A 26238-nucleotide genomic window follows, 5' to 3' on the forward strand; every position below is an offset into this window, starting at 1 on the left:
CAGCACTATTTACAATAGCCAGGACATGGAAGCAACCTAACTGTCCATCGACAGATGAATGGGTAAAGAAGATGTGGCACATATATATAATGGAATATTATTTGGCCATAAAAAGAAACAAAATTGAGTTATTTGTAGTGAGGTGGATGGACCTAGAGTCTGTCATACAGGGTGAAGTCAGTCAGTAAGAGAAAAACAAACACTGTATGCTAACACATATATATGGAATTAAAAAAAAAAGATTTTGATGATCCTAGGGGCAGGACAAGAATAAAGACACTGACATAGAGAATGGACTTGAGGACACGGGAAGGGGGAAGGGTAAGCTGGGACAAAGTGACAGAGCAGCATTGACATATCTACACTACCACATGTGAAATGGATGGCTAGTGGGAAGCAGCTGCATAGCACAGGGAGATCAGCTCCGTAATTTGTGACCACCTAGAGGGGTGGGATAGGGAGGGTGGGAGGGAGACGCAAGAGGGAGGGAATATGGGGATATACGTATACATATAGCTGATTCACTTTGTTATATAGCAGAAACTAACACAACATTGTAAAGCAATTATACTCCAATAAAGATGTAAAAAAAAAAAAGGATTGGCTATGCCAACAATAGCACAATAAAATAAACTTCCTTGCTCAGACCTTGGCTTTTTCATTTAATAAGACAATAAACTATGGTAAAATGTATTTTTGGAGGTGCTGAGCTTGGTTCAGATATTAAACTTTTCAATGTCACATTAATGAAACCTCAATTCTATAGAAAATTCAACTCGAACAAAGGCCATTCTGTGTACAAAGTGGGTGAAAAAAACACACCTATTAATATTTATAAAACAATTTTCACCATCAAAAGCATATTGTTATATGCTTGATAGATTATACAAAATGAATTTTCCTTCTGAACAAATATCAAAGAAAGCTGCAGTACTTATATTCATAGGGTGTTTTTGTTGTTTTGTTTAATGGTGTGAAATTCTGTGAGCTGCTAATTCAACAACCTCAATAACGAACTGAGAACGTGACTGGCAGTTAGCGGCCTCTGACCCTAGAGTTTTAACAGAAGACTGTGCCACAGAATTAAACAAAAGAAAAATACATTTCAGAGGGGAGACTCACACATAAAAGAAACAAAACAAAACAGCAGGAAATAAGACTTGTCATAATTATTTTGGAAAATCATCTGTCTTCAAGTAATGTACTGAATTCGATTTGTGATAAATAACCATAACGTGCTACTGAAATGTGCTTTACCAAGATGGCTTTAAAACGCTGATACTTCCAAATTAGTCCACTTTCCGTTAAATGTTAATTTCAAGAGTTGTATACTCTTGAGAACTTTTCTTTAGTTGCTGTGAAAAGAGAAAAATAGACACTAGGCGGGAGGGAGCTTCAGAGGAAGGTAGAGAACTGAGAATGTTCTTGAAAATAGTCTTGTGTATAAAGAGAGAAACACCCACCAACAACATGGGCACTTGCTAACACAGGGTGGTTATTTAGGGAAATTAATCTGAAGAAAGAAAGGAATTTGATGTGCCACTTAACTTTGGATCACCCAGCCTTAATTCTCCTGGAATCTTGGCCAGATAGTCAGTTTTAAATTGGGTTTAATTCCTTTAGCTCAGTGAATGGATTTCACCTCCAACTGATGAAGATGGCTTAGAACAGGAATTCTTAACCTCAGGACTACTGACATATTGAGTGAGATCATTTTCTTATGAGAGGGACAGCACTGTGCATTGTATAATGTTTAGTGGCATCTCTGGCATCTACACACTAGAAGCAAGTAGCATCCTGCACCCTAAGTTGTGACAAGTAAAAAAGCATGTTGACTAGATTCACTGTGGTGATCATTTCACTAGATAGACATAGATATAAATCAAATCACTGTGTTGTATACTTGCAACCAGTATAATCTTGAATGTCAATTATATTTTAGTAAAAAAATGTGTCGAGACATTGCCAAACAGCCCCTGGGGAACGAAATGCCCACTCTCCCCAATGAGAAACATTGTTTTAAAGATACCAAAGAAACGAGTCTGTGTGCAGGCAGATCTGGCTGAGAGTGGGATGAAAAGAAATAAGATATAAAATCTCACAGTGGCTTACAAAACAAGTAAATGAAGATAGGTAAATAATTAAAAAATTTAAAAAAACCTTGCTTTTTACTTGGCTACAGGTTTAATGAATTAAATCTGGCACTGCAATTGGACAAGCAAGGAAAATAGTTCATTTCTTTCTATTTGTTTGCTTTCATTTCAATAAAAGTTGTCATTCTCATAGACATGTTTTAACTCAATGTCCCTTTTTCCTTTGCGAAACAGCCTTTTTCTCACCATGTGATTCCAGCTCAGTGAATGGTCTAGGTGTGCACATGTGACCCAAGCAGGGCCAATCAGCATCGTCTGAAAGGACTGTTACTGTTGCTGGAGGAGAATGATGAAAACTGAGAGCCATCTTGGCTGACAGCTCCAGAGGCGCTGGCTGACAAAGATGCCGAGTTAGAGGCAAGCAGCACTGGGCAACCAGAGAATCCCTGATTACCTTCATACCTTAAGCCAGTCTACTCCTTAAACTTCTCTGTAACACAAGTAAAGTAAGTACCCACCTCCCCAGGGGGCTTTTTAACAAAAACTAGGCTGATGCAGGTTTGTGTCACTAACAACCATTATAATCCTAACTAGTAGTCACTAAACTACATTACAGTCAGTAGTGCCAACTTATATTGTTTGAATCAGACTATTAATCACATTGGAAAAAATCGTTCTTGGAGTGTACCAAAAATTCCCCACTGGTGACCTAGCAGCGTAGATGTTATCAAGGCCAATGCTATTCTTTCAACCGTGTGTCATCTATTATGCATATATATGACCATTCACCTGGAATTTTTAAAAATGTTCCTCATCAAGCAATAGAATACTGAAGAAATTCTTTTACAAAGAAATTGTGTAATGAATAAGTTTAAAACTTTTTAAAATAAAAAGTTTGGTGTAATGCCAAGCTTCTTAAACTTCTAAATTAAAAGAGTAATTGTTACGTCAAGGTTTTAATGGGAAAGGTTATATGTTTTGCTATTACTGATCTAAAAGAAAAAATTTAAGTATTCTGATTATAAATATTGTCAATATTGCTAAGGTAGAAATGACTACTATTACAGCTCCTAAATAAAGGATTGCTTTAGGGAAATGTGACAATGATGAAGATCAATTTGTACATTTGGTCATTCATCAACGTTTCCTAATTGGGTTTAATTTGACTACTGCTCATTAGGAGTTATAAACCAACACACTTATTTAATTGTGATTATAATTCAATAGCTGAACTTTTATGGTACAATGAACAAATTAATAGCTGAAGATAATTTTGCTCTTAAAAATATCACATAAGACTTATGTTTCAATGAACTATATACATGGAATATATTTTATGATTCCTTTGAAAAAGCTCAATAATTTTCCTTTCTCTTAATAATTAAAAAGAAAACTTCAGATTTTACGAGGTTTTACAAACACTCTCTAGGAAAAGGTTCTTGTAGCCCTGTTCCCTGCTGCCAGACCACAATCTGTGACCGACAACTTCCCAAAGGGATAAATGAAAATGACATTTTTATCCCACTTGATGGCTGAATTTTTTTTGTTAATATGAAATAACCAGGTTGCTTGTGCGTATTAGCTTGAAAAGCAATATATGACCTTTAAGAATTTAAACTCAACTTCCTCTCTTGGATTTAATTATCAGCCACTCAATGCAGCATGAATTTTAACTGATATTCCCAAACTGGAGACTACTTCTAGATCACTCTGATGAAAGCAAATTAACAGTTTAAGATGGAAAAAATAGAAAATAAGGCAGGTCACCATAAGTTAGTCTGGCATATCAGAATCAACATGCACACCAGACTCCAAAAGACAAGGGTTTGAATCCCAGCTCCAGTAACTAGCTGCCCATGGGGAGCCAAATTCATTCTTCAATCTTCTGTAAAATGGAGATAACAACTCCTAACTCTTCAGAGTTATAATAAACAATAAAAAAAGAAGACACATAAAAGTTTATCACCGTGCGTGATGTATGAGTTCCAGAAACAATTTTCTTCTCCTCTCTATATCAAATACTGATTATTTTACAGCCAAATGCAATTTTTCAAATATTTAAGCATAAAGGTAGTTCGCTTATAAATGATCAACCACAGAATTTTATCTAGTGGTCACTTGTGTAAACCATGAAACCTATTAATTTCAATGGTTCCCTAAACATGAGCTCTTTGCCTGTCCTAATCTGAAATCTTTAAAAACAAAAAACAAAACGAAACAAAAAAATAGATAAAAATATAAAATCTATACCTTTCCTGGACTACTTCTATACTCCTTGAGAAGAATACATTTTATGAACGTCAGGGGCCAGCCTATTTTGTGTCTAACATTGGATGCTTACACCAATCACCTCATTTAGACAACTGCCCTACAAGACAGGTATCATTTTTACCCACTCTTTTGGATTTACGAACAAAAACAAACAAACAAACAAAAAACTGAGGCTTAGCCCACATATGTGGCTGGAACACAGCAATCCCAGGCCTCTCTGGGTTCCAAGGACATGGTATTTTAAATTTTCTGAGTCTGACTATACAATCTCTGAAATACACTAAAGAGAAAAAACTGTACCATCCACGCTGGTCTAGAACTTATTTGTATTTGCACATAATGGGTATTTATTAGTCCAATGGCAAATCCTTATTTACCGTCTTCTCACAACATGCTAAGCAGCAAACAAGACACTGGTGTTGAAAGATACTAAAAAAGACAAAGTTCATGAAATTTACGTTATCACTATCCTATCCCCTTGATATTCCACCCCCCCCACCATAAACACATGCACATTTTCAAGCTTTTGCTATCAAATTAATAAGACCTTACTGAATACTTGCTGTATGCAAGACACGGTGCAAGGGTGGTAGGTGCTGAGATATAAGACAGTTATTGATACACTACAAGTACCCAATGGGAAGAAAAAACCTTCTCCACAAAAATGTCTCCTTCTCCCACCTGAAGGGAAAGCTGCTAACCAAGTAACAGGAAAGAGTTTGACAATGGGGCACTCGAGGCTTCACCATGATGACATAACTTCACCAGGAGGCACAAGGTGGAATTACATGCAGATTTAGGTAAACTAAAAAGCTTCAAACAGTTTCAGTTCCATAAAAGCAGGTGCATTCATTACACCCAAGTGCTATGGCTCCTGATCCAACCTAACTGTAGCAGCAGTTAGGGGCATGAAAACTAGGGGGTGATGGTGGACGGATGTTTCTAAATAAAACAAGAAGTAACTTTCCTGGAGGCTTGGCATTTGGCTACAAACAGACTCAAGGGCTGAAATCTTTAACTGCATCATGGGAGCATTTGAAACTATGGCAGAAATTAAATTACTGAAGGAAATTAATGCAAGGCTGCTGCTACAGTCTTTTTGTACAATTTATAGTTTGCATAAATAATTACATTAATTTGTTTTCTCTTTTTTTTTTACCTTGTCCTTCTGGAGTTTCACCAAAGGGATTCACTTCCACCTGAGTAGCATCGATTTTCAGGAAGAGATTATACAGCTTCTTAATTTGATCTGCAGCCTAAATGTGATCAAGTGAAATGAAATTACATGACAGCAGTAAAAAAACCACATTTATTTTGCTGGACTAATGAAACCTTAAAAATAGCAAGTTATCTCTTTATTTTCATTTAGGTTTTCTGAAGGGAAAAACAGAAAAGCATAATTATTTTAATTTCTATTGCTATTCATTAGAAGGAATTGCTCACCTTTCCTCCAGACACCAGGAAATACCATTATCAAGAAGACAAAATATTTTCAGTATGGCCTAAAAACGTTCTTAATCTTTTTGAAAATTATCATGCCCCTATTAGGTGAGCTATAGCACCATATGAGCTACAATCATTAATACAAACAAGCTCCATTTAAGTAAAAGGTAAACATGATTTCTAGAGTTTATATTGACAAGGTTTTCCTTATTAGGCTGGAATAAAACTGTTATTATATTCATCAATCCAAACCTATAATCTGTGAAAAAACAATTAACTGAGTGTCTAATGGAAATGGTTGCAAAACAGGAAGATGAAAGTCCCAAATGGTAAACTTTCTAAATAGCACAGTTCAAACTAAAAACCGTTTGTTCCAAAGGCATAAACCACAAAGAGCAAGAATATCCACAGTCTCCCTGGTGTTGTGTCCCTGACTTCATCTTTCTCACTCTGCTTGAAATTCACTCGCTCATTCATTCTTTTCAACCAACATTTATTAACTGCTCATGTCACAGCAGGCTGGCATTGTGTGAGCCGGGGCTTGGGGAAGAATCACAAATGAGGCGTGACAGCACCCTGGAAAGCTCGCACCTGCAGTGAACACAGCCTGTGATGCAGCACAGTGAGACTGTGCCATGTGCAATCAAGGCTGAATGCTGGGGTTCGGTCTCATTCTCGGCTCCGTCTTATTTCCCAGCCATGGTTTTCCCATTGCTACATTTTTGTTCATTGTTCCCATCCTGCATTATTTGCCCTCAGATTCGTTTCTGGCTTTTCCCCATCTCTACTCTGTATCAGGGGAGCTGACACTTTCAGGCTGTGTTTCCAAGGCTCCTGGGCCAGCTGGCTTCAGTTCAGCCAATGGAAAGCAGCGGTGAGAGGCAGGAGGTGGGAGGAAGGAAAAAGAGGGGTATTTCTACCCCTTTCTTTCTGTCTCCTCTGGCTTTAATTCCCACCAGGGTCCCAACTTCTGTATCCCAAAGTCCAGTAATACCACTGCCTCACTTTGTCCCTTGAGCACACAGGTAGCAACAATTTCCTGCTGTTGTTTAGTTCTGCATTGCCTCTCTGTGCACTCTGAAACTTCTCTGCTCTCACAGCACCTACATAACCAATTACCTAGAATGAAGTTCCACTGTGGTAAATACCAGGAGTGATTTCTTTGTTCTGGTATTGAGTAAAGAACTCCTGGAGATGTATGTAATTCATATTATCTTAATTTATTGTATATACATGTGTAAACTTCTTTAAACACTAATTTCAAAGCCAGTGGACATAAACAAACATAATGAGTAAAACTGAATATGTTTTAATATTTTTTTTTTCTGGCTAGATAGTACATGTACATGATACAAAATTCCCAAGGTACACCAGGGTCTCCCTCAGAACCTTCACCAGACTCCCCAGCCACGTAGCCCCCATCTGTCCTCCTGCAGCAGCCACTTACAGCTTGATGTTTCGTTAAGCGATACAGCTATGCGGGCTTCCCTGGTGGCGCAGTGGTTGAGAGTCCGCCTGCCGATGCAGGGGACACGGGTTCGTGTCCCGGTCTGGGAAGATCCCACATGCCGCAGAGTGGCTGGGCCCATAAGCCATGGCCGCTGAGCCTGCGCGTCCAGAGCCTGTGCTCCACAACGGGAGAGGCCACAACAGTGAGAGGCCCATGTATCGCAAAAAAAAAAAAAAGAGATACAGCTATGCATATGCAAGTATGCACACTCTGCATTCATCTTTTTTAAGAAACCCAACTTGGTTCTATACCTTGTTTCTTTATTAATAGGTTTCAGAGGGCCTTCATCAGCAACACAAAGAGAGCCATCTTGTAAATGGCTGCATGATATTTTACTGTATGGATGTATCGTAATTCATTTAACCTGTCTCTTAAATAACGGTCATTTGGTTTCCAGTAGTTTGACATTACTTCAAATGCTGCCTTACCTATATCTGTACATATATATCGTATATATGATTAAACATCTGTAGGATATATTCCCTGGAGTGGAACAAAAATGGGTGAGCATTTTACATAATAAAAGATTTTATTAAATTGTTCTTGGTAAAGGCTTTCACTAATGTCCTCTTCTACAAACCAGCATCATAGAGGTTGTTTTTCTACTCACAACCATCAGCTATCTGGATCTTTCAGAATGCTAGGTAAAAATGGGTACCTCATATATGGTTTTAATTTGAATCACTCTTACTGTAAATGAATCTGAGCATTTCTCTATGATATTGAAGCATCTGTATTTCCTCTGCTGTGAATTTTGCCGATTCTTCTGTTGAGATTTTAGTATTTCTCATTTTAATTTATATGAGGCGTTTTTACATGAAGGAATTTAGCTCTTAATCTCATAGAAATTTCAAATATTTTTGCCCTTTAACATTTATCTTTTGCCCATGTTTTTGTTACTTCTGCTGCATGGAAATTTGATAATAATAATGTCATTCTTGGCTTCTGGCTTTGTGCTGGACTTGAAAAAGGTTGGTCCCACCCTCACAATTCTACCATTATTTTTTCAAAAACTTTTTAAGAATTTCTTTATTTAACGTTTACTCTAATTTTATAAATGCAAACAGATTTTATTTGAGTTACAGTGTAGAGCAGATAAGTGACTCACTGCTGAATATTTTTTGTATTTTTAGGGATCTTCCAGGTTATCAATATGAGCGTGCAATGTGAGCTGCATAAGACAGGCATGATGTCTACCCTGGGCACCATGGCATCCACCACAGTCATTCAGCCTCTGTGCAGAGTCAACACAATAAATAATGGTTGAAATAATCATTAATTTAATAATAAGGATACACTGCATAATAGAAATAACTTCTGTGTGCATATATATATAAGATCTTATCCCAGCTACTTCAAAACTTTTTAATACGCATAACATAAAATTCACAAACTCAACCATTTTTAAGTGTATAGTTCATCAGTGTCAAGTACACTCACAATGTTGTACAACCAAGCTCCAGAACTTTTTCAGAATCCTGAAAACGGAAACTCCGTACCCATTAAATATCAACTTCCCATTCTCCCCTCCTCCAGTCCCTAACAACCAGTCTTTGACTACGCTAGATACCGCATATAAATGGAATGATACATGTTTGTCTTTTTGTGACTGGCTAATTTCACTTAGCAAAATGTCCTCAAGGCTCATCCACACTGCAGCACGTGTCAGGATCTCGCGAGGCTGAACAACCTTCCACTGTATGTATATACTACATTTTTTTTGCCCATTTATTTGTCTATGAACACCTGGGTTGCTTTAAAACTTCTAAAGCTTATATTAACCTAGCTTAGCATGAAGCCTGAATTTTCTCGTGTTACTGCCATTGTAGTTATACATTAACACAGCACTTGGGGGGGGCATTCGTTATTACAATTGTTTACTATTGTGTAAAGGTGGACCATAAACATTTTTTGAAGCATAACTAGGTCTATGCTGTAAGACCTACAAGGGGTATATGTTATACAATCTGTGTTGTAATATCCACAAGGGAGATCCAGCCTGGCTTGGAGACAGAACGTGCCTTATTCCAGAGGCTATACACCAAATGACTACAAAGGCTCTCCAGGCAAAGCGCCGTCAGTCTGCCCGGGTGTATAATAGGAAATGGCAAGGCCTGTGGCAAGTTGAGCTGGCTCTCCTGCTTTCTAAATGTGTTCAAATTTAAAAGACAGATTAAACGCAGTCAAAGAAAACATCCTGCTAGTAAATGTGCAGTTGGCCAGCTTGCCACTGCCACCTACTTCCTCAGTAACCATGCTGTACGGAATATTTGTTTTGTTTCTTTTTTGCCACGATTAATGTTATTTTACGGTTATTTGTTAAGCAATCAAAAAAATTAAATGCCTAACATCAAATTTCGTGAGGGCCATATGCACGAAACCCCGACAAATTTACCAATGTCTTCAAAAATGTTTTAACAGGTTAAAAAAAATTTTGAAAAACTTCTCTTGCACTCCAGGAATTAATATCATCACCATTCATATATGGTCCTTAAAGGTAGCCAGAGGTACAAACCACACCCAGAAGGGTTAATGAGCTTGTATTAACTTGGTTTATCGGATATTTTCATCAGCTTAAATCCTAGAGGCGCATGCTACCAATTCATGGTGCCTATGTTTTTAGAAATGAATAGTATAGATGATAAGAGATGCTTGAGGAACTTGCGGATTTTAGTCATATTCAGTTTTCCCATGGCTTCAGTCTTTTCAGTCAGCTCTTGCTGAAGTGTATTTTCACGAGGAACATATACTTGGTAGGTTTTTACACAGGATGATGTTTATTTTTGGTTAAACCTAATATTAATACATCATATTTTAGAGACAACAGGCATGAGTCACAGGAAAGATATTAATAATTTTATAAGAGAATCATTTTATATGTCGTTTGTCCATGAGTGAGGCACCTCCAAGGCCCAAACCACATCCTAAATGAAAATCAAGTAACTTTCAAAGTCACATTGAGTCGAGGGGCCTCTAAGATACCATTTCTTTACCAAAAGATCACCAATGGCTGATCCTTTAAATAAATGTTTTCTCCTCTCAGGTGGCTCCTCTGCTCACAGTACACTGGGCCCCATGACTGGAGGAAGCACTGTAAAGCAGAGATCCCTCAATCTACAGCCCCAAAAGTTCCCCATGCTGCTACGCCATGCGTTCCACGTTCTACTGTACGAATATAAACGGGGGGCCCAGATGAACACATCTGGACACAACTACAGCTGACATCTCTCTCTCTCTCCTTCACACCCCCTCCTCCTGTGTTCACCGTCAGAAGGCCGACCACTGCCCTCTGAGCCCCTAGGAAACAATGGCTAGTTATCACCTCTGTTCGCCAGGGTTCAGCAGATGACCTTGGTCCAACTTTGCTGAGCAAATGAAGATTTAAAGCCTTTCATAGAGACAACAATGAAAAAAGGGAAAAAAAAAAAAAACCTGATTTAAAACACTTCTTTACTTTCCTCAGTATATTAAGTCAAAAATATAATGACAATATAGCTACTAATGACCCCTGAGAACTTGCATGTTCATCTTTCTTCCATAGATAACTCACTTAAAACCTAGAGTGTTTAGGGTACTGGGAAAACATGAGTCAGTCATTTAAGAGCTATAAATAACTTAATTGTCTCTTACATTATGTTGGGGGAGGGACTGATGGTGTACATAATACTGTTATTGCCTTCTCTAGAACTCTGTTATGTTTACCTCCTGAGTTTTCAAGCCATGTGGTCAGCAGATTTTATCCACTCCGAATTTATTCTCTTGTCACTTACAGCTACCCATCCCTGACTCCCTAGGAATCTCTTCCAAGTGGACATCCTAGATGTGTTATTTCACTTATTCATGCATATGACAGATGTTTCTTGGGCATCTAATATATTTGCCAAGCACTTTGTTGGCAACACAGTAGTAAGCAAGATTCACCAAGTCCCTGCTGTGGTGTGGATGAGAATCCATCAAAGGTGACTGCAAATGTCCAAGAGAAATACAGATGTTACAAGGGGTACAGAGGATGTAAACAGGGTTACTGAGCACATTCTGGAACTGACTGTAGGACAGTGTGGCTAGAACACAGTGACTACATGGAGAGTGGCTCTCCGTGACCACCACCCAGACACAAGAAGCCATTAAATAAATCTCAAATATCAGCTAATATAGTTAGTGGCCTCATACTCAGGAAGTGAAACCAACCACTGCAGCCCTTACCCACAAACCCTCCATTATCTCTTTTTCAGCAGGTCACTAACCTGGCGTCTCTTTGCCAGTCTCGGAAACGACAATTAATTCCTCTAGCTGTCCACTGAAGCCTGGTCCTTTCTATTTCCTACTGAGGTTTAGTCCCCGATGATCCTGCTTCCTACTACCATTTTGAACCTTTAGCTTTCCACTGGAGCCTTTTCCTCAGTCCTCAAGTAAGTGCTGTTCTCTCTAATTGAAACAAATATATTTTAAAGTTTTATTCTGCTTCACCCTTCTAGGACTTGCCTTATTGTTACCCTTTAAACTTCTAGAGATAGAATCAATTAAAAGAAAAAGTAAAGGCAGGAAAAAAAAGAGTGCACAACTGACTGTTTTACTGGAGGAACGTTACCCAACTACATTAAAGGAAACTATAACAATCCTAGAGCTCTAGGACAACACACACACACACACACACACACACACACACACACACACACACACGCATGCACACAGAGGATGAAGGGTTATCAAGGTGGCTCCTGGAAGAGGAAAACAATAGCCAGTAAATTCTTCTGATTTAATTGTGAGATAAGGAAGCTTGCCTACGTAGACATAAAATCAGGCTCTATGGGCAGGACCAAGGGCAGTGCAGGACTGTGATGCTCAAGACAGACTCTCTCCCTTAATATTAATAGCTCAGAGGGTGATTTTTCTGTCTTTGAAACCAAGGGATATAATTACTAAATTGGCATAATTTAAGCTGTTTTCAGTGAAATATCACCTCTGTGCCATTAACATTCATCTCAAATGCCCATTAGCTATGAAAGAATAGCAATTAGTTAAGTAATGTATATTATCAATAACAATAATAACTGACCTTTCTGGAGTATTGAATATGCACTTTCACACATCAGGTTACTCAATCCTCATGATAACCCTCTCAGTTAGGATTTCACCACCCCATTTTACAGATGATGAAAGAGACGTTCAGATGGTCTGAATCACACATGTACTGGGTAGCAGTATAGGATTCAAACTCAGGACTGCCTGACTCTACAGCCTGTGCTTCTAACCACTATATCGCCTCTTATAATTCATGCGCTGGAGCTGCAATGCTACCAAAAAGACAAAGAGACCAACATAAATAACAAAGTGCATGTGTCTGCAGGCGACACACTCTCACACACATACATACTGATATATCAATACATATATATACAGAAACACACATGTCATAAACATCCTCTTTGGAACACCAGGTAAATATTTTTTCATTATAAACAACTAGAGGAAAAAAAAGAAAACAATAAATTACCCTATTTCCTGATAATCACAAACATTAGAGGCAATTAGCAAGTTCCCAAACATTTTCTGAAACACGTCAGACACACCGGCCTCCAATTGCTCAGGTACCTGGTTTTTCAAAGGCCCAAAGAAGCCTAGATTTTCGGCCATCCGCTGAGCTTGGCTGTCCTTTATCCCTTCAATAATGTCAATTTGCTCCTAATAAAAATGAATCAAATGAGCAAAATTCAGACAGTCAAATGAAAAGATTTACAACCTCAAAAGAAAATACTTAGTATTTATTTGCAAATGAGTAATTAAAGTGTGGCACCTTTCCAGAGATCTCTGAGCTGGGCCACCACAGCTGCCTATAGGGTATATTTTAATTAGCAGACCATCTATAAAACAGCCTTTCCAAAAACTATATAATTCTTCAGGGTGGCATGCTGACAAGACAATCGGAGGCCAGTTTTCACTTTTAATTACTATGCAGATGGCAGTGACGAATACTTAGGCAGTTAATTTTTATGACATTTTTTGGAAGGCTTCCAAAGTAAGTTTTTCCTGCCTAACACTGCTGTTAAGTTTAGAGCTTGTCTTATACAGGTTAAATATTACCTTATGATTTAAACACTCTATTGATGATGATAATTATTAATAATACCCTAGCTCTACAAAGGGTAATTCCCTCCAAGACACTGAGTGCTGTTCATACATATTATTTCATGTATTCTCTTAACAAACGGAATGGTTTGTTTTAAATCATGTTAATTTCAAAAATAGGTAGGTATTATTGGAAAGCCACCATGTAAAGTCTCAATTTAACTTCTAAAGTAGTTAACTTAAATATGTAACATTGGTGAAAATATTTTAAAACCAATCTCCAAAGTATTACTACCTTATATAAATGAAGAGTTTCAAGAAATAAAATCCTTGTTTTTTGGAGGGAAAAAAAATCACTTTCTAAAAGGAATAATGAATGTTTCTGCTAAAAAATTTTTTTGTGATTTCTTTTTGACACTAAGAACTCACAATTAAAAGCTGAGATTATAGTTCTAAAGACCTTAGGTTTTTCTTCTTATAGTTGAGGTAGGTTGATAAGCACTTTATATACATCACCTCATTTAATCCTCACAATTCTTATGGGGTGGGAATTACCCCCATTTTCATTTTACTCATTCAAAAAATGAGGCTTAGAGACACTGAGAAATGCACTGGCTAGTTAGGATTTGACTTCAGGTCTCTTTGGCTAGACTCATCCTAATATCAAAAACAAAACAAAACAAAACAAAAACCCACACACAAGATTTAATGAATTGAAACAAACTGATAGAATCTGGCCTTTAGAAGGATTCATTACCAGTACTGAAAGACATCAAGGCAGTCTCTAGTTCACATCTGATTTCCTAGGAGAGAATTTCCGGGTCATCTATACTGTTAAATGGGGTAGAGTTAACCAAGAGGAAATGGAAATATCACAGCCATCTTCATTTCCATTGGTTAATTCTTGGGGCAAGTTGGATTGAAAGAAATGAGGGGGAAAGAAAAGGCAAGAAGGAGAAAAAACAAAGGGAGGGGAAAAAAGCAAAGAAAAAGACCTTGAAAAGCATATACTTTGTATCTACCCAACCTTCAACTGGACACCCAGTAAGAAAAAGGACTCAATATCTTCATGCCTTAAATCCCAGGAACAGTCTTCCTGGCTCAGACTCCACACTAAATCTTTAACAGGTTGTATAGCAACAATCAATGAACAGAGCATAGTCAGGAATCTAAACATACCTTAAAAATAAGTTCTGGATTCGAAGCTGCCACCTCTTCAATGTCAACGCCCCCCTGAGGGCTGCCCACCAGCACAGGGCCATTGCAGGACCGGTCCATCAGAATGGCCAAGTAGGTTTCCCTAGAAATGTCCAAGGCTTCAGCAACCATCACCTACCACATTAGTGGGAAAGTCAAATTAAGTCAGCATCGAGCTGATTTCCACTTGGAAATCTATACAAACTTGCTACACAAATCTAACAGCTTCATTTTCAGGGTCTTTAAACCCAGTGAGATTTGAGAGTGCTGCTCTCATGGTGCACAGTGCCCATTTTCACCTCCTTAATTGATCCTGATAACTTGTTCAAGTGACAGGTATTCGGTTTGCCTCAAGGAACCTTCCCACTTTAATCTTCTTTTTCTTCTTCCTTCAGAAACCCTGACACTTAAGAAAAACTCCAGGGAAGCAGCTGTTATTTTAATTTGAGACATTAACAGTACATATATATTACTACACTGATTTTTCTCAGATTGCACTGGTAGAAAACCAAGTTTGGTTGCCAAAGAAGGATTCTTTTTATGGTATGTCTGATGCTTCCTATGTTTGAATACTTCTGTCTCTTGGATCACTGTATTTTTATTTCAATTTATACTTTCTTTTAAATTACAAACATAATATTTGCTTGTTTGAAAATAATGCAAACGATACTAAAAGTATACAGAGGAGACAGTGAAAGCAGCTCCCTGCTGCACATACACACCCCTTGGGCCCCAGTAGTCAGAGTGATCACGAGTCCATATGGAACCTTTGGGATAATCAGAAAAAGTCATCCCTTCCTCTATGAGGATGTGGTCATATTCCAGGACCATGAATGGGCAGGAGGCAAATCAGATGGAAGGATTTCTTTCTCCACACATGTGCCAGACAGGTGTCCTTTTGCTCTGCACGACCTCAACAGAGGCACGAAGCAACCCTGCCAGGAAAAACCACTACTAACTTTTACCTCTTCCCTATGCGTCTGCAAGCATTAGTCACAGAATCTCCTGCACACAGATACATATTTTACACACTTGAATGCCTTTCTTTCTTCCTTTTTGTTCTTAATCTTAATACTACAACTTGGATTGTACAAGGTCTTCTCTCTTCATTGTGACTACACAGTACTTATATGTCAATATTTATTTGACCATGTCCCTGATGACAATTTATGTGGACTCATGTTTCTAAAATGCCGCCTCAGTGATTATTTCTGTACGTATAGCTCTGCTCCATTGTTGTAGTATCCCTGTGGTCAAGGTATATAAAGGTAAAATGGCTAAGTTTTATATTGTTCATATTTAAAATTTTGATAAGTACTATTAAATTTCCTTGGAGAGAGAGGCTGTACCAACACTCCCAACAAAAATAGTAACAGATGTCTTGGATGCTTTTTAAAAGAAAATAAGAATATCCATGAAGAATCAGTACTAGAGTGAAAATAATAAAATCACATACATTGCTTTTCCTAAAAGTTCAGTAATACGTTTCACAAAAAATGTTACTGATTAAGTAACATTAGATTTTAGCTACCCAGAAGCCACAAAAGCATTAATTTTTAAGTCACATGAAATGTGATAAGTATATGATGACCTAGAAAGCTATAACGTAATGAATACAGAACTCCTTCTTTTCACACCTTTATGGAATTTATGACTGGTCAAAAATAAAGTACCTTATAAGGGGTTTCATAGTGATTTTTCTATCATAAATGGTAGCTCATGAGTTTGTAAGAAATATTTCTTGGCACACGGTGTTACGATTTTCATAGAACCATTCTGATTTCAAGTCACTTTCTAATACAGAGCTAGTCTAGCGAGCCAGATTTAATAACTTTCAGTAGTTATTCTGACAAGCAATACAACGTTATAACGTTTTAGGATAAGTGTCATTCAAGAGTCCTATTCTTAATCTTCTAAAGTGTTGACAGATATGCTCTACATTCCATCAAATTTCTATTTGCAAAGACCAGCTGCTGCCTCAAACAGCTCCTGCTTGGTAGAAACAACCTATCACTCTTCAAAAAAACATTCTCAGGAAAATGATGATTGTCAATAGATAATTCAAGGAATTTTTATATACAGACCAGTTTTTTGACATTAAGATGCCCTTCCTATGAGCCAGGATATTAAAATACTTTAGGGATTGTTACAGAGAGAATCTAAATGGACTCCATCAACACTCATGCCATGAGAAGTTCAGTTAGATACATTTCAATAATCTTCATCTGTGACTGACACAAACAATATCATCAACACAGCCTTTTCTTGGAGTCTTCCGGTATGGAAAGCTTTTTAACATACTTTACCCTATTTGACCAATGAACCTGTTTTTCATTTTTTTGTTGTTTGTTCATTTTGTTTTGTTTTTTATATATCATGCTACTCAAATTGTCGTCTGAGGATGAGAGCCAGTGTACAAACTATGTGTAACAGGACAGCGATGAGATAGGATTAACAGTGTACTCAGTTTTTGAACTTAATCTCTTTGCAAAACAGTAAACAGTACAGGTACTGACTCATGGAGCACATGATGAGTAGCACTGTCTCACCTCCCCTATTACTATCCCAAGGAACACACCACAGACACAGACTTAGGAAAAAAACCCAATGTGAATCGATGTATGTAATGTGCTTAAATAGCTTCTTGAACAAACTTAGAAATCTAAAGTTTCTATAATCTGGGAACTTCTGATTGATGTTAAAGATTCCATAAATTAAAAATGCATGTTCCTTAAAGTTGTATACAATAATACTGTTACAAAATGTGGTAATGCACATTTTACAGAGTAAAAGAACAGAAACAAAGCATGGCAATTAAGGGGTGAGAATAGAGGGAAATTTTACTTTCCTAATTTTTATATTTCTGTATTATTGGAATTTTTTACATATGTTAATCACTTTTGCAATCAGGAAAAGAAACACTTACAAATAAATCACTCTGGTAGCTTCCTGGCAATGACTCAATTCACAAGAATGCACTTATCTCTACTATTTCATGAACCGACCTACAAAACTAAGTTTATGCATATCTATATAACGTGAATCTTCTTTTGTGTATTTTTATATGCTTTTTAAAGGTATCACAAACTCTAATCTAAAACCCCATGTGTCCATATAAAGTAACAAATTCCTACAAACAAAACTACTAATCATATCCTCTGGGGACAAATTTTGAAGACGTTACACAGGTAAAGGCTCATAACCAGTTTAAAAATGAAAAAAAAAAGTACTATGCTGGGCTGAACAAAAATAAATTCGAAAAACCAATTTAAGATGTAAACAGTTCTTGCATCTACCTGCGAGGCAGTGGGAAAGGGAAATAACCAGAACCAGTCTTGTTTGTGGGCTTCCTCGACATTTAGAAAGGCTCTGTGTTCTTAGAGGGAAGGAGCTAATGACCCTCCAGTATCTCCATCTCCCTCCAGCTCAGTGTCCTTTTCGGGACCAAGACAGACGCTCTCACGGTTAAGTTAGGCTCTGGCCTCAGCTCTGCCACTCACAATCTCATGGCTGAGGCAGGCCACTTTGCTCTCGGCTTTATTTTCTCTGTGTGTGTATGTATACACGTACGTGCCCTATACACACTTGGGTGTCCCAAGAGACCTCACTAATACAACATACTCCCAGTGAGAACAGTGGGTCAAAATGGTAACAATCTTAAAGTAAGTTATAGGGGCACATAGAAAAACAACTGTAACGGGTACAGTAATTCTGATATACTGAGGATGAGGGTGGGGCTGCGAGGGAGCAGAGAATGTCACTGAGTCTAGCAGCTGTTATGCCAAGGTCTTTTGGCTTTAAATAGAATCGTGCCTGTGTTCTGAAAGAAAAAGGTATTATTTCAATCACTACCCATTTTTACTAAATGCTGATGACAATAAACACTATTACTACTTTAGAATCCTTTTTATTTCTCCTTGAAGTTACATCACACGCAGAATTAACTATGTGAGGTTTAAAAAATAAAATGGCACGTTGCCAAAGTGCATTGCTTCATTTGATACTGTCAAAATTGAAGTATGATTTTCTTTTCTTTTTTTTTTAACACATACACAGAAAATGACCAAAAGCATTCACATTACCTTGTTAACTTTCACACCTTCTTTTGGAGTTTGTTTTGTTGCTAGATTATACCCAATCATCTGTTTAGCCAGCTGTCCCACAACTTTAGGACTAAGAGAGAGGAGAAAAAAAAGAGAGAGAGAGAAGAAAGGAAAGAAAGTCAAGGTCTCTGTTGAAAATCATTTTAAAGCAGAGTCTGTATTATATCCCCAAGTCCACCCTGCCCAGGGCACACCTCCACCTTCATAGAATCCATGGTGCTTTCTGCTCATACACTAGGTGCCTAGCACTGTACCAGAGGCTCAATGAGTACAAAATATACATGAATGAATGAATGAATGAAACAATAGGAGGGAAGCGGGGGAGGGGAAGGGAGGGGAGGGAAGGGAAACAAAAAGAAGCTTGCTTACATTTGCTATCCTTTCCCCCCAAATAAGTTACAGTCATAGTAGAGACACAATGCTGAAATGCATAGCAGACTAAGATAAGAGCTGAATAACAAATACTGGATAGTGGGCAATCTGGGAAGGAAGACCAAAGATGGGGATAAAAGGAAGGGGAAGGATCAAAGTAACCATGAAAGCTATGTGACAGGAGAGGAGAGGAAAGTGTTCAGTGTGTGGAGACATAGGATATAAAGCTGATCAGACAGGTTCAGATAAAGGAAGAATTGACTATCAGACAGGAGGGACCAGTGATGCCATTGGTAATGGGAAGCCACCGCAGGTTCTTGAGTAGGAGAGTGGCATTACAGAAGCAGCATTTAATTTGTAAGTGGTACCATATCAAACATGATGAACCACTGATTGTCTAGAACAGGAGTGTCAAGTTTTCACCAATTAGTGAACAAAAATCCTTTTGTGGGAGGAGAAGGGAAGCTAAGGCACTGCCAGGGCCCTCGACCTGTAATTTACTTCCTTTATGTGCCACCTCCTGCTCCTAGTCCCACCCCAGGCCTCTTTCTCGCTGCTCCTTTCAGTCATGAGCAGGATCTTCCATAACTGCTTGCCCCAAAGACAAGGAATTAAAACCTCCTGGCTTACTCTTTTGTTAAATGAACGCCTCCTTTCAAACCGCTACTGAAGACACCTTTTCCTCTTCCTCCAGCTAAGACCTGGGCTTTTAAAACAATTTCTTTTGCATCTGCAAAAAAAATCCAGAGTTAGTAGTTGATTTACAATTCTTTTTTTTTAAGCAACAAGTGAAGTGGTAATGACATAACTTCCAAAAGTGACTGGTAAAAGCTCTCTCAAACCGACTTTGAAAATGAAGGCAATAAAGAACTTCAAAAAACATCAATGTGCCTAAATACAAAGTCTGTTTATTGAGGACATTCAAATATTTCCTGCGAGTTTAATCTAATACTCAACCATCCCAAGGGAGAGCAAGGCATGTGTTCCCTGGCTCTTCTGAGTGTCAGAAGATGCTAAATAAATCCAGGCTGGAAGTATTAATTTTACTGTGTAAACACACTTCCATGTGGCAGAGACACCAATCTGCCAATCAGAGGAGTTAACTACCTGTCAGCCATCTGAGATGTCAAAGGGAAGGCTGGTTTATGTGGGGGAAAGGTTTATTAAAGACAAGATGCAAAGGGAGTACTGAAGAACTGTATTCTTGGAAATCAACGGTTTTCTGAGCAGTTGTTCTATGTATCAGTGGGGCTGGGCAAGGGAGGAGGAAATGGATTAAAACTAAAAGTAAGCAGTATCTTTTCAATGTTGGCAGAGTAACAGAACATCCCAGAGGAAAGTGTTTGTGGAATCTTTGTTTCTCAAAACACTCAAGGAAAGAGTGAGCTGTTTGCTCTTGACCTTTGAGACCAAAGTCATAAACTCAAATATCTTTACAGGACTCGTGGGAAAGCTGGATGTGTGAAGCAGCCCAGTGATAGAGAAGGCGCCCTCAGCCAACAGGAATGCTCCCCTACCCAACCAACAAAAAGAAAAAAAAAGTCAGCCCCCAAATCAAATGCATTTAATAAATCAAAGAGTACACATCTTCATTCAGGCCACAGCTTGGCATTCTCTGTTTGTGATCAAGTTTTGTTTGAAATTAGAGAATTAAGTCAGACAATCTCCGATACGGCTCTAACGGTTTTCTGGTTCAGCACACTAGGTTTAGAATCACAGACCCACGTTTTAATGAAGCCTTCATCCCTTGCCCAGCTGTGTGATACTGGGCAAGTTACTTAATGTCTCTAAGACTCAGTTTAGTCAATTATGAAACAATGTTGAGGGTTATTTTAAGAATTAAATTAGAAAATATATGCAAATATCGCCAAATCCTAAAAACTCACTAATGAAAGAGTATTGCCACGATCAGTTAGTACATTTATTACCTTTGTATATTGTGAGGAACCAAAAGGTTGAGATGGTAAAAACTGTCGGAATCTGCAACCACTCATGTAAGGTCCATAATTGTTGGTTATTTCAACTATTACGACCATCACTGTTGTTACTCGTAGGCAAGTAGGCAATGGTTCAAAGAAAAGGAGCCACAGGTTTTATCATGAAGGCAATGGGGCGCTACGGAAGGATGTGACACTATGAAGGCACTGGGTGAGACAGTCACTCTAGCTGATATAATCAGATTATTAAGGCTCATTGTCTTATTGGTTGGTCTTCCCTTCTATATTTGTACACACTCAGAAAACCAGGGTTTACCTTCTCTCAGAAGTATACATAGTTCCTTCTTTGCTGCCCTCTATAACCTCTGACAATAGTTTCTGCCCAGGGTATGAACCATAACAACATCAGTCAAACGGTGTCTTAAAATAAACTAGTTCCCATGAAACTGAGTAGAAGACAAGCTATGGTGACCGCTCATTATCAGAAACTCACCAGGAATGGGACCAAATAAAATGAATTTATTGCATATTTAGGCTACTGCATGTAGGAGTAGTATTAAGATCAAGAACTTTGAAGAAAAACAGACTTAGTTAAAATCTCCAACTCTGCCTATCCCTTTATTTACAGAGAAGAGGAGAATGAGATTCAGAAAGGTAAAAGTAACACGTCCATCTATAAAATAGTCAAAACAAAAATAATCTATAGTGTTAGAATGAAGTGAAGAATAAATGAAAATAGTAGGTAAAGTACTCATCTCAAAGTCTGGTGCATTAAAAAAAGAGTCAAAATATGATGGCCATCATCATTATAATTATTTTCAGCAATTAAGCAAAAAAGCAGAATACAGAAAGACACTTCCAATTTCTCTTTTTAAGACCTCAAGTAGAAAAACTCTTTCTGCTGTCTACTTAAGTTTTTAATTGTGATCTCTTCAAATTCTTTAAAAAGGATAACTAGCATTCCATTGCCATTATCATTTTTCATATCCTCGTCATCCAGAAAAAGAGATGCTTTCCTCTCCAAGCTTTCCAACAGCAAAACCTGAAAGCCATGCAGACTACCTAAATGGGCAATGTTAACTGGTGTTACACAGGTGTGATTAGATAAGCTTTAGGCACTAACCATCAAGACACAGAAACAGTTGTAGGCTCAATGAAGTGTTGTCAGTTATTCACATCACCACCGATCATGTATTAAAGGATTCCAACTTGGTCTACAGTTGGTAGACCAAGCAACTACGTTGGAGACAGTGAAGCCACACACTGGGGCAAATAGAAAAAGGGAAAGAAAAAGATTATATCAAATCTAGGTACATCTTCTGCAGCTTACACCCCAGGCCAAAAATAAGTTCACTACAATCATCTCTTCTGCTTAGATCTCAAATACTAAATCAGTACAGCAGGTCAGTAGCCCAAAGTAAAATAAGTTTGTCTCATCTTGAGGGAAACTCACATAAAGTAATTTAACTCATGTGGCTATTTACTCAAAGTGTTAAAAATTAAGTGGCCAAATCCTTCTGAACAGTAACTAGTGTTTTCATTCAGTATTTACCAAGTGGATTCACACTTAATGTCACTGTTTCCATTTTATTTAAAGATCTGATTTCTCCAAAAACTTGTACAAATTTCTGTTTGTTTTTTTAACGTTACCTCTCTGTTCCCAAACAGAACTACAAAAGAATATCCATACAGGAAATTCCATATTTGCATGAATACACAGATGAATTAACTGTATTTTAGGATATAAAGCTAAAAAGAGACAGTGGGGGAGGACTCTCCTCCAAGAGATTTTGTACAGAAATGGATTGCATTTATACATTGATAACCATATTACTGGTATAACCCAGGTCTGTATAACGCCAAATTCCCTGCTCTTAACTGATACTTTTACATGCAGTAGCCTAAATATGCAATACATTCATTTTATTCTCTTCCTTTACTGGTGAGTTTCTGATAATAAGCAGTGCTCATGGCTAGAGTTCTATTGGGTTTGATGCAAACCAGTTTACTATAATTCATATATATTTTAGGAGAAAAAAGCACTATAGAGACATATTCGATAAACTTAATAGATACGTAAGACTTTCAAATACCATTATCACTTAAGAGAACAAACTTTATAGCCATTAAGAAAGCCTAAAAAAACCCCTCTGAGCCATGGTCTTATTTCACTCTATTAGCATTAAAATAATGCTTTCTCGGGCTTCCCTGGTGGCGCAGTGGTTGAGAGTCCGCCTGCCGATGCAGGGGACACGGGTTTGTGCCCCGGTCCAGGAAGATCCCACGTGCCGCGGAGCGACTAGGTCCGTGAGCCATGGCCGCTGAGCCTGCGCGTGCGGAGCCTGTGCTCCGCAACGGGAGAGGCCACAACAGTGTGAGGCCCGCGTACCGCAAAAAAAAAAAAAAAAAAGAATATCAATAACAGTAAGTTATTTTCAACTATCCTTTTTAAATAGTTTGGTGATCAAACAAACATTTGTATTACTGAACTGGTTTTTATTCAGTATTGCGCTCTTTCAAAGTGTAATACTTTCTAAACACAAAATGTATTACTCTATATACCGGTACTGTAGCAAGGTGACTACTACCATGATCATCTATTTTGATTCAATAACACTGTAGTTTGGGGCGGGGGGTGGGGGGAACTACGATTTCTGTGATTCACTGACAAGCAAAATTGGAATATTCAGTTTTAAGCACAACGGCACTGTGTAATTTCTAACATAGTGATCACCTTTCATGAGGTTTGATAGAATCCTTAATAGAGAAAGTTAAAATGTATTTCAGATTTACCTATTACTGTACGGCAAGGAGAAAGTGGAGGGGGAGGCAAGAGAAGAGTTGAAAGATACTACGAAAAGATGAATCTTAATAAAGAACATACAATTTATAGGGCGATAATAGAGACCCAAGTGGCAATTTCCCAAAGGAAATGAGCTAACATCCCTGTTTTCATTATGACCTCAGAACCCAAACTTAAAAGTGGAGAATTACCTATCTTAATCATTACTGTAATATCTCCTATAGACTGACCCCTATTTCCTCAAATTGTGAGTAGGTTGCTCGCTGGGAAATAAGACTGTTTCTGAGAATGAAACAAGTATTTCAACTTTCAACAAGTCTGACATGGGCTCACAAACACTGCAATAGAGAATTTCAAACATATGAGACCTTAGAATAAGCCATTTCACCACTGGTCACATCCCTACTCTAAAACAGAATTGGAGATACTTGGCTCTCCATCAGACTGCTACCCATCAAAGACTTAAATTAAACATACCTGGAACAGTGATTTACAAATATAAGTAAAAGATGGAAATAAAACGATCTCTAGGACAGGGGTTTTGTAATACAAATAGGAAGTTATCCAGGGAGACATTATTTCACATTAAAAAATTCTTTACTGATAAGGCTTTTATGTAAGTTTTAAATCTTAATTTCTTAATATGGTAAGCCAATTAATCCCACATTATTTAAAATAATTCCTTCATTTGGATACTGTGGGGGCATGATAATGCCCATTTGAACAGTTTATTAATTATAATGAAGATAATAATATTATCTTAACACAAAACACAATTTTATTTTCGAGGGAATCATTTTGAGCTCTTATAAAAACCCCTAAATTAAAGTTTGATAAATCATTCTTTTTCAAATTGCCATACTCTTAAAAATATTGTATATTTAATCCTACATTATAGACCTTATTAAAATCTATAATGATAAATTAGCCTACTCTTCTGATTTTGTCACTGGTGTTATTAATTGCTTTCATAACCTTTAATACACACTTTGTTGGTGATAAAAATTTTAAAGCTAGATAAAAATTACCTCCAGAAAGGCTCAATTTAGTTGTAATAGCTTACTCTTTCTGTAGTTTAATACTTATAAACCAATCTTACATTTTGCCTATTAGATTAAAAGATATATTTCCATAACAAAGGTTAAGAATAGAACCTCCTGACACTGATGCCAAAAATAATGTGATCATATTCAAGCAACTGTAGCTAATCAAAAAATGTCTAATGGGCTTCCCTGGTGGTGCAGTGGTTAAGAATCCGCCTGCCAATGCAGGGGACACAGGTTCGACCCCCGGTCCGGGAAGATCCCACATGCTGCGGAGCAACTAAGCCTGTGCACCACAACTACTGAGCCTGCACTCTAAAGCCCATGAGCCACAACTCCTAAAACCCCAACACCTAGAGCCCATGCTCTGCAACAAGAGAAGCCATCGCCATGAGAAGCCCACGCACCGCAACAAAGAGTAGCCCCCGCTCAGCGCAACTAGAGAAAGCCCACACACAGCAACGAAGACCCACCGCAGCCAAAAATAAATAAATTCATTTATTTTAAAAAATGTCTAATACTATAAGACTGTAACCACAGGACATTAAACAAATCTTCTGCAAATGAAGCCACTTGATAAAAAGAATTTTTCAGAACAAGTTTCTTCAAAAGAAGAAATTTCCAGAAATCTCTACTGTTTTATGTATAGTAGGGATTAATGATATACATTACTAATAATAACATCTGTAACATTTGTAACTTCAACATATCCTGGAAACAGTCACAGATGATGAAAAGCATTTATGAACATCAATAGCATTTCTACAGTATTTTGTGGTACGCTTGAAGGAAAAGAATGATAAAGGAAAACTAGCTATTAAAAATTCATTTTTTCCCCTGATTTTTAAGGCAAAGATGTGTTCAGTCAGGGCTCAATGAGGGAAGCAGAACCACTGTGAGTTATGGATAAGGGATTTATTACAGGAATTAAAGCTGAATTTGTAGGAGATGCTGAGAAAGGAAAGGTGTGAAAGTAGAGGCTGGAGGATCAGGAGTCACCAAGCAGCCAATGAGAGGAGTCACCAACTAGCATATGCAGGATCTGTGAAGAAGGGTATGGGACTTGTTGCCACGCATCTCATGATGGCTTTGTGTCCATGTTGATCAGCAAGGTCAGCAGTTGGGAAAACAGCTAGACATGGAGTACAAAGGAACAAAGACAAGTTGGACCCTCTTGCCAGCATGTCTACATCTACCCATCACTGCATCACAAAGTAATGGCTGCATTTCAAGTTCTGTGCAAATTCCAAATCTGGGCAACTCTAACCTGATATATACAAGGAAGGGGATTCTTAGAAACAGAGTTCCACCTTAACCAAGCTGACACAGTATAAATTACCACAGATGATAAATTACCACAGAAGGCAAAGCCCATAACTGTTGCAGGTTCAGAATTAATA

General features: G+C 37.8%; 1 protein-coding gene across 7 annotated transcripts in view; it reads right to left on the reverse strand.

Annotated features, from left to right (window-relative positions):
- SUCLG2 (succinate-CoA ligase GDP-forming subunit beta) overlaps positions 1 to 26238 on the reverse strand; it is a 312483-nt gene that overhangs the window by 166704 nt on the left and 119541 nt on the right. For 6 of the 7 annotated variants that reach the window (XM_073787530.1, XM_073787534.1, XM_073787532.1 and 3 more), the window contains 5 exons: positions 19686 to 19785; positions 18663 to 18753; positions 14563 to 14715; positions 12910 to 12999; positions 5524 to 5620 (listed from right to left, as the gene is read on the reverse strand). In XM_073787530.1, the coding sequence (XP_073643631.1) occupies positions 5524 to 5620; positions 12910 to 12999; positions 14563 to 14715; positions 18663 to 18753; positions 19686 to 19785 (531 nt within the window). The remainder of the gene's footprint in view (positions 1 to 5523; positions 5621 to 12909; positions 13000 to 14562; positions 14716 to 18662; positions 18754 to 19685; positions 19786 to 26238) is intronic. The other variant, XM_073787531.1, reaches the window with a different exon arrangement.

This window comes from Tursiops truncatus, chromosome 10 (genome assembly GCF_011762595.2).
Source record: "Tursiops truncatus isolate mTurTru1 chromosome 10, mTurTru1.mat.Y, whole genome shotgun sequence".
In the NCBI taxonomy this organism is placed as follows: domain Eukaryota; kingdom Metazoa; phylum Chordata; class Mammalia; order Artiodactyla; family Delphinidae; genus Tursiops; species Tursiops truncatus.